The sequence below is a fragment of the Lachnellula hyalina genome, assembly GCF_007821495.1.
Source record: "Lachnellula hyalina strain CBS 185.66 chromosome Unknown contig00324, whole genome shotgun sequence".
Lineage (NCBI taxonomy): Eukaryota > Fungi > Ascomycota > Leotiomycetes > Helotiales > Lachnaceae > Lachnellula > Lachnellula hyalina.
Genome location: NW_022157438.1, coordinates 2,229 through 10,899, shown reverse-complemented (window position 1 = coordinate 10,899; position 8,671 = coordinate 2,229). Strand labels below are relative to the sequence as shown.

The window sequence follows — 8,671 nt, the reverse complement described above, 5'->3', positions numbered from 1 at the left end:
CCCCGGCATGGGAGGCGGAGGTGGCGGAGGTGGGGGTGGAGGACCATTGAAACCTTCAATTTTTGGCGGTTTAGTAGACGCGGGCTCATCATTTGGCGTTTTCGGGGAGTCTGATTCCAGACTTGGATGTGAAGGCCCTGTTGTGACTCCATCGCCATCTCCATCGCCATCTCCATCGCCATCTCCATCGCCATCTTCGTCTTCATCATCACTAGCATCGTACCGCTTGACTTTCGAGTTGATCTCATCCAAGTATCCGGGTGTTTGCTTGGGCCGCTTCATCTCAACAATACGAGGCTTCTCGTAAATGGTATTGTCTTCGTCTTCCGTCTCCTCGGCCAGCAATTGTTGAGAATTAAGAGGTTTCCTCGGGATTTTGGTGTTTCTAGCAACAGTACCAAGCATGCTGTTCGCAAAGTCTCTGGGTGTAGTACCGTTATTAGCAATAGCTCCGGTCTCTTCTCCGTCCATTTCCTCACGAAGCGCCCGCAATCTATCCGAAGGACCCGCAGCAGCATCGCCCCAGACTCTACCTTCCAGCTTGTACTGAGTCTTTTGACGCTCGAGTTGCATTTCAAGTCGATCCATGAGCCTTTCTCGGTCAAGTATGCCTTTCATTTGGGTCGGATCTTTCTCTCCCAATGCGTTACTTGCGCCCTTGGCAGCATTGGAAGCTGCAATGTCTTGAGCGTCACGGAGCATTAGATAGAGCTCTCTCGTTTCTAACTCAGAACGTTGGGCCTCCTTGGTACGGAGGTTTTGTGCGTCCGCTAGCTCGCCTTTTAATGAACCTATTTGCCTTGCCTGAATCTTGATAACCTGAGCTTGCTCCTCGAGTTGCTTTTGCAATTTTTCTACCAAACCATCTGCACCAAGCTCAATTTGGGATTTCATCTCATCCCGCTCGGCCATAGCCGAGTCAGCAATTTGACGTGCTTCAATTGACTCATCGAAGGCTTGACGTGCTTCTGAGTCGGTATGAAGCTTGTCGAGCAAGCTTTGAACAGTGAAATTAAGGCTTTGCTTGAGATCCATGTCTGGTAACCGCCTGTCCATAGCAACATAACTAAGCATCGAGTCTACCAGTTGAAACATTCGTAACTGTTCCTCTCCATCATTTTCACGCATGAGCAATAGATGCTGCAATGCAGAAACAAAGTAGTCCTGCGTCCTACTGCCTTGGACTCTTTGCATGATAGCATCCACGATTTGAACGGGGTCGTTGAGATCTTTTACCTCGCCTTCTATACCTTCTTTCATGCTGCTATTCTCCCGGTCAAGAAGATCCTCGTAGTCGATGGCTTCATTGGTACGGAATCGCTCGATTTGCTTGTCTATGATATCGTATTGGAAGCCTTCCATCTTCGTCAAAATACGTTTGATGCCACATGCTGTAAACTGCGCCCGGATATGGACACGAAGCTGCAAGTCCTTTTCAGGGGCATCGACAATCATATTGATGAGGAACAAAGTTGCCACGGCGTATTCCATCAGGAGGTTCTCCATTCCAATACCACCGCTTCGTAATTCTTCGCTAGCTCCCACGAGACTGCCCATCTTGCCTCGGCCATCAATGGTGACTTCCACCACCCGCATCCATGCATCGAATCGGCCATTCTCTCCCTGGGAATTTTTTACGTAGTCCATAGCCTGGATAACTTTGAGATGGCCCTGACCATCCGCCCAATGACATAGAAACGTCATTACCTCACTAACGAGCTTTCTAGTCGTCAATCTAGGTGAGATTAAAGAGGTTGCCAATGCAACAATGACCTGTTGATGGGTTAATGCATCATCGGCGCCGTATTTGTTGTTCATTAGAGCCTTTAAACATTTGACAATGTCGTATTCTCGGTCGAGATCCTTTTCGCTGGTTGATCCATCCGCTGGTGCTGGCCCTTGAGCTTGTCGTCGATTTATCTTCCCAAGTACATTTGTGAGAGCTACCTGACCTTGGCATTCTACAAATATCTTGACCCATCCAATAGGTTGTGTTCGAAGGCTGACAGCCAGACTCTGCAGCTGCTTTGCAGATATGCTATTGTCCATGACTTTCTTGACAAACCACTCTGGTGTACCTTCTTCCTCGGCATTGGCAAGCATATCCATAGCGCTCCCGTACTGCCCAGGTGTCTTGGTAGTTGTCCTTCGTTTTTGCTCCCCTTGCCATTCCGTCAATCGATCCTGATGTACCAATGTCCATTTCTTAGCAGGCGGGTATGCCATCATTTGTCGTCGCGCTTGGTCTGGCAAGTTGTGCCATCCTCGCTTTTGCATCAGAGCTAGGAACATCTCCTCCACTACCCTGTCATCCGTTGGCTTGTTCATGCTAAATCCATCTTGGCCCTGCCCAGAAGAAGGTGAGTTGAATCCAGACACATGGTGATGGGGAAATTTGGTTAGTCGGTGCGATTCGCGATGCGTTGCATGTGAGGGAGACAAATTATTCGAGTAGGGAGTTTGCATCGCAGTCTTCGATGAACTGGCAGTAGAGAAGATACTCGAGCGCTCTGTACTCGAATCGATGCTCGATTGGTCGAACGAACTTCTTGCATAAGCAGATGACTGGTTTGTAGAGTACGAGTCGTACCTTGGATTATGCGTCGTGCTTGCCCCGCTCGCCCTGCCGGGTCCCCATTGCTGTAGTTGTGTTGCGCGATTCCCAGTGGAGGCCATTGTTATGTTCCCACCGCCAGGTGCAGGGCGCGGTCCTGATGGGTGAGAGGAGCCATTTGGTAAAGTCGCTGGGTCGAAGGAGGGATACTGGTGATAATCGCCCCCGCCTTTGTTTAGATGATGGGGCAGAGGTTCTCTGGCATCCCTCCGAACAGGCATCTGATCGTTTCTGGGTAGGTAGTCGACCGATATTGGAGATTTACCGTCTACCGTGACGGTATCGTAAGGAATCGATGTGATAACTCCGGCCATTTGGTTAATCCCTCTCAGATCTGCGCCAGGCGAGTCAGGGCGCTCTAATGATGCAACGGACGAGTTTCTCATATGCCGTGACGAAGACGAAGTTCGTGATCCAACTGAGCCTAATTTTTCTAGATCCCCTCCCAGATATTTACCCTCATCACTGGGATTCCTCTTATCTTTGTCCTTCTTGTTGCTCCTGGAAAAGAAAGACTTCCCGGCAGATGACTGCCTCGACTTGGTGTCCGCCATGGCGGAACAATAGCGATTGAATTAACTCGGGGCCTACTCCTGGGTATCTGGTCGCGCCGGCCTGTGAGTCGGTTGTCTTGCGTTTGTTTATCTCCGTCTCAGGCCCGAGTATATCGCATCATGTCTCCTCGGAGTCGTGTGAGTGGGGAGGATCAAGATATTCGGAGTGTCTAGAAATATCCTGCATTAGAGGGCGGGTTAGCATGACGATCAATGATCCTGCTACGCCTGGGGAAGTAGTGCAGTATAGAGGACTTACCCTCGTTGCACCAGAAGAGCAAGATGCTGTACGTACGCGCAATACACACGCTGTTGATGCCGAGTCACCAACGCAAACAAGTGCCAGCCCTGGAGAAATTGGAGTAGCGTATTATAGATAATACCGAAAGGGGCACAAATGCAGAATCTGGAGAAAGACGGTCGTGCTATCGCCGATGGATTGACCCCTGGGGCCTGTTCGGTGGCGGTGGATGGTGGTGGATGGTGGTGGCAGGCGAAAGCTGAAACAGCTCAGTCACTTCAAACACCTTCCTGGCACATTGAAAGTACAGCCATGCAGAGGAAGTGAGAGACAAAGCATGCAAAAAGAATGGGAATTTAATTTGTACCGCAACCGTATTTCCAAGCAAGAAGAGGAAGGAAATTGTGTGAATTAATTGTGTAGCTACGGTACGGTACGGTAAGGTAAGGTACGGTAGGACGGCATTCTGGGTCTGGTCTGCCTGTATGGCATCTGTACTTGGTAGTACTCGGTAGGCTACGCGCTTAATAAGCGGCCTTGGCTTGGCTTGAGCTTGAGCTTGAGGTTACTTTTACTTGTACAGTATACTTTAGTAGCGGCGGAGAAACCCCTGAAACGAATAAGAGAGAACGAAAACAGTCCGAGAATAGCTGAATACCAGGTCCGGTCAGCCTTTGTTACTGTACTCACTCACCCACTCACTCACTCCACAGTGAACAACAGGACAAGACGACTTCACCTACACTCACTCACAGTCTTTCATGCAATTATCTCTCTGACCGCATCCTTATCATTATGATTATTGGTGACACCTGGACACTATTCATGCAACAAGGCTAGGTACTGTACCGACCTCGAACATCGCCGTCCCCCGAATGCAGAACGCGTGGCAGCAACCTCGTGCTTCCAGACTTACCAGAGCTGCTGAAGGAGACGTCTACATTCCTCACCCTGCCCCAAACGCCGCAACAAACGACGAGCCCTCCAAAATGGGAGCTACACTGTCGCTTCTAAAGGCAGGCTTCTCTATATCCATTTCTAACCACATCTGACGTCTATAGACTCTGCTCATTCCCGCCATCATCTCCCTCATCCTCTACCTCTTAATATCATACCTTATCGTACCAGCTTGGAAACGGTATCGGAACAGGTATAGCCAATACCTGCCATTAGATGCAATTTCTACACGAACGACATCTTTCCGGCAGCGGATACAGAGTTCGCTGGCAAGGGCTCTACTCCCCGCTGCGTGGAGGGAACAATTCGGACGAGGCCGGCCTTCAGTGAACGGTCATGATGGCTCCGGCAGTGACTTTGATGAGGATGAAGGGGAGGAATTGTATGATGTCGACGATAACCGGCGACAGGCGCTGTCGTTAGATGCTCGCAGAGCGAGAGACGACGTTGGGAGGCGGCTAAGTCGGGATTTGGAGGAGGGATTCAAGGATGATAGCGATGATGAGGACAACGTACCGGATGATCGGAGGAGGAGCATATCACGATGAGATGGAAGAACACAGAAATGCTTCATTACAAGTCCACTAAAACATCCTCAAACTTGTCGACTCCGATTACCGAAACGCCTCCGCTGGATGCAATTGCACGGTGAAACCTCCAGAAAACAAAGTTGATACCAACCTAACCAACACCATGCGCCATATACAGTGTGCACAGCTTCACCACTCCTCCCTATCCTTCTCAAGCTCCGCATAAATAGCAGCAACCTCCTTCTCCCCCTCCCTCTTCGCTGCCCCGATCCTAGACTCAACAGTATCCATCCTACACAACCCTACGAACCCCGGGAACCAAGACCTCAACCCCTCCAGCGCCCTCTGCACCGCCATCTGCCGCTCCCTAATAACCCTGACCTGCTCTTCCAGCGCGCCTTCTCCCCTACAACCCAAACACAAGTCCGGCATATCTTGCTCGCGCACACATCTTGGAGCCCGCGCAACTTCGCATGGCTTGACGGCGTGCCCGCACCCGCGATATACCATCCGGCGACGACACAGAGGGCAAGAGCGGTTGTTGAAGTGGGAGAGCCAGCGCGTTATGCAGATGCTGCCGAAGGTGTGCGAACAAGGCAGGACTAACAGTTTCTCTGTCCGTCCATCCGAACGAGGGAGATCTAGCGTTTCGCTGCAAATACTGCAGCATCGTTCGGCCGTTTCCTGGTGGTGGTGGGGAAGGAGCAAGGGTATTTGTTGTAGGATTTGTATATCCATTTTGGTGGCAGGTCTACCTAGTCCGGTCTGTACATTAAATTTGGCTCGATATATGGTTCAGTGCTTCGGATGTTCCCAAATGAGTGAGAACCGAAGAGCTAGATATCAAGGTTTCTTCGTTGGAATTTTCTCCTTGAAACACTACGTCGTCATGACTGCAATCAGGCAGGCTAGTCAGTCATTGATATACTTGAATTCCGCAAACATCCAACCACCCCCACCACACCACGCGCCTCCTGACAACCTTGCAATGAACATCTCACTACCCAGAATCAAACAAGAAACCAACCACATGCTATACATACACCGCCCGCCAAACCCCACGCGATAAGCAAGCCAGTTGATATAATCATCCCTTCCTTCCAGATCCTCATTACACTTACTCACCCACACTACTCCGTAGCCCAACAAATCTTTCTAGATCCTAAACCCCATAGCATAAACAAACTTCAACACATAATGAACATCTCACTTCAAAAACACCATCCATCCTTTCATCTATCCATATAAAATGATCTTTGAACTGACTCTTTTTAGACATGAAAAGTTAGGAAAATGACTATATAAGAAGTGGTGTAGATAACGTAGGTCTAAGGTACTCTGTACAAAATAATGCATTGGTGCGCTTAGGTCATGCGCGAAGAAGGGGTGCGGATGACCTTGTGCGCGTGATGTGACAACGATAAGGAGGGGAAAGGGGGGTGTGGCACGTGACTATGTATTTCACGCGGAAGTGGAACATATAAAAACGATCCAAGACTTTTTTCTAGCACAACTCTACACGCTACCATTGCTAGATAGTCACTTCCAATGGCTCGACAGTTGCAGTGCTCTATCTGCTGTTTCAGCTTCTCGACCGGAGGTGGCTAGGTTGGTATTGAACTGAACTGAACTGACGACGACCTGCTGCAGGCTGGGTGTATTCCTTTTCACTGTCGAGAGGATCTTTGTTGTCAAAGTGATGTTTCGTTCATTCATTCGTTGACACCTTCCGACGGGAAACGTGCAGCGCAAAGCTGCGGATGTATGTATGTATTGCTTTCCATTCGCATAGATTGTTCCTTCACGGACATGATGCACGTAGTCATGTACATTGTAATGTATACCTTCCATAGGTGTTTCGTGAAATTGTTCTCCAAACCTCTCCTTGGCAGTAAGGTTGGTCGAACAAAGAGCGAGAGAGAAATATATACATCGCTTCACTGCGGAGTCACGCCAGAGTGAATATCGGGGGTGGTTAGAGATATATTGTTGGAATGGTCACTGGTGTTCCCGGTACTGTTTGACAGATGTCATATACATCTATACATAGTGTACAATAAACTTACAGGGCGTTTTCCTCTTCATCCTTTCCGACGAGCTCTCGTTTTGGTATCTATATAGCATTGGTTGCTTGACGCAGTCCGCTTGCTCTGTCGTCATTTTCAAGTCGCTGATCAAGATGTTGCTTCTCATCTCGATTGCGTTGAACCTCAAGATGATATCTCACTGGGCTGCTCAAAATTCGTCGATTTCTTTGCAGTGAAAACAACCACAACCACGAGTAAGACGAGCCCAATCATTTACAACGGATGGTTTTTTGAATTGAATCTTGACACCCAAGAACTGAGCATTTTACGGTACAAGGTCTGGAATGCAGACGACCACAATATGGCTTGCGAATCTTTGAGGAATGGCATCAGAACCCACAAGAAATGTAAATAGATGCCCTTCATCTTCGTATTCGACGCTTCTGCAGAAGCATGGGCTGATGTTTTTGAGATAATGCGGCTCAACTCGGACCTCATATCCCGTCGGTAGCAGCATACTAACATGCAGGCGAGTTGTCATCGACCTCAATCTGTTCCTTTACTTCGTACGATTCATGTTGTAAGCTAAAGGGCAACAGCCATCATGACCGTAAGAGCATGATTTGGCAAGTTCGCAAAGCAAGCACAACCTGAAGTCAAACAGAACATATATACTCGTATATATCCCCCAGTAAGGCCGGTATCCTAGAATGATGCACTTAACTTAAGTACTTCTCAGCAACAGAAAGATACATAAGAAGCTCAGGATCTAAGAATATACTGGATTATATTTTCTGAAGCCAAATTTGCCTGTAAGCACAAGTATGTTCTCGAATTTGTTTGAAAATGCGGTAAAAGCAAACGTCGTAGCAAACTTCAGTTCTGTCTCTCGCGATGTCTGGCAGTGTGCTCTTGGTATTTGTCACGTTGGCACGTTGATCACTGAGTCTGAGGAGTAAAGTTTTGAAGCATCAGCTACCGGTATTTCTGTCTTCTAGACATTACCTTCAAGGATTCGATTCAGAACAAAGCAAGTAGCCAGAATCAGCACTGTCTCAAACCCGCTGCTTTGGCTAAGTTATCTAAAACGGATGATTCTTTAGCATTGCTATTGGAAGGTTATTTTAGCGGTATCTACTGGTTGTAATTGATTGATTCTTAATTTTGAGTCCCTCAACTTCAACTTGATGCGGTTTTGACATATTCACTTAAGTGCCCCGCTCTACCATCTTACGCTTGCCTTTCAATTCACCACTTCCTCAACATTGCTTAAATCCTCCATCTCGCATCGATCTCTCCAACCTTCTCTCAACTTCGGGCCTTCGTCTTCGCCATCACAACCAATGATCCAGCCACAAAATCAAATTGAAATGGACACAGACACCTCGACAGCATCTGCGCTGTGGCAGTCGGGGGAGAATGTGATGAACATCAACCCTGAGTTCGATCTTTGTAAGTCATCGCAATTGCTCCAACTCTTCACGTTCGATGATTCTAAACATACTTGGTCACATGCAACCCACTGACCTTATTATAGCGGAGCAAGCCCTGCGCGAGAAGTCGAAAGTCGTAAATACGCCAGTCGTGGAGGCGGAACCTCAATTCAAGAAATTCCCAAAGCTTGCCGTGGAACTACAGCATATGATATTCACCGAAGCCGTTCTTCAAGTTGAGCCTCGCGTCATTGAATTTTACACAGAATACAAATTTATGGGAGACTATGTCATCTCGAAGTGTGCGGTCCCTGC

At 48.3% G+C, this 8,671-nt stretch overlaps 1 protein-coding gene across 1 annotated transcript; it reads right to left on the bottom strand.

The window, feature by feature from the left end:
* sepA (Cytokinesis protein) lies at positions 1-3,168 on the bottom strand (the record flags this gene model as incomplete). Its single annotated transcript, XM_031154133.1, has 1 exon — positions 1-3,168. A coding segment is annotated over one exon (3,168 nt), but the record flags the coding sequence as incomplete, so codon positions are not given.
* Between the last annotated feature and the right edge of the window lie 5,503 nt (positions 3,169-8,671).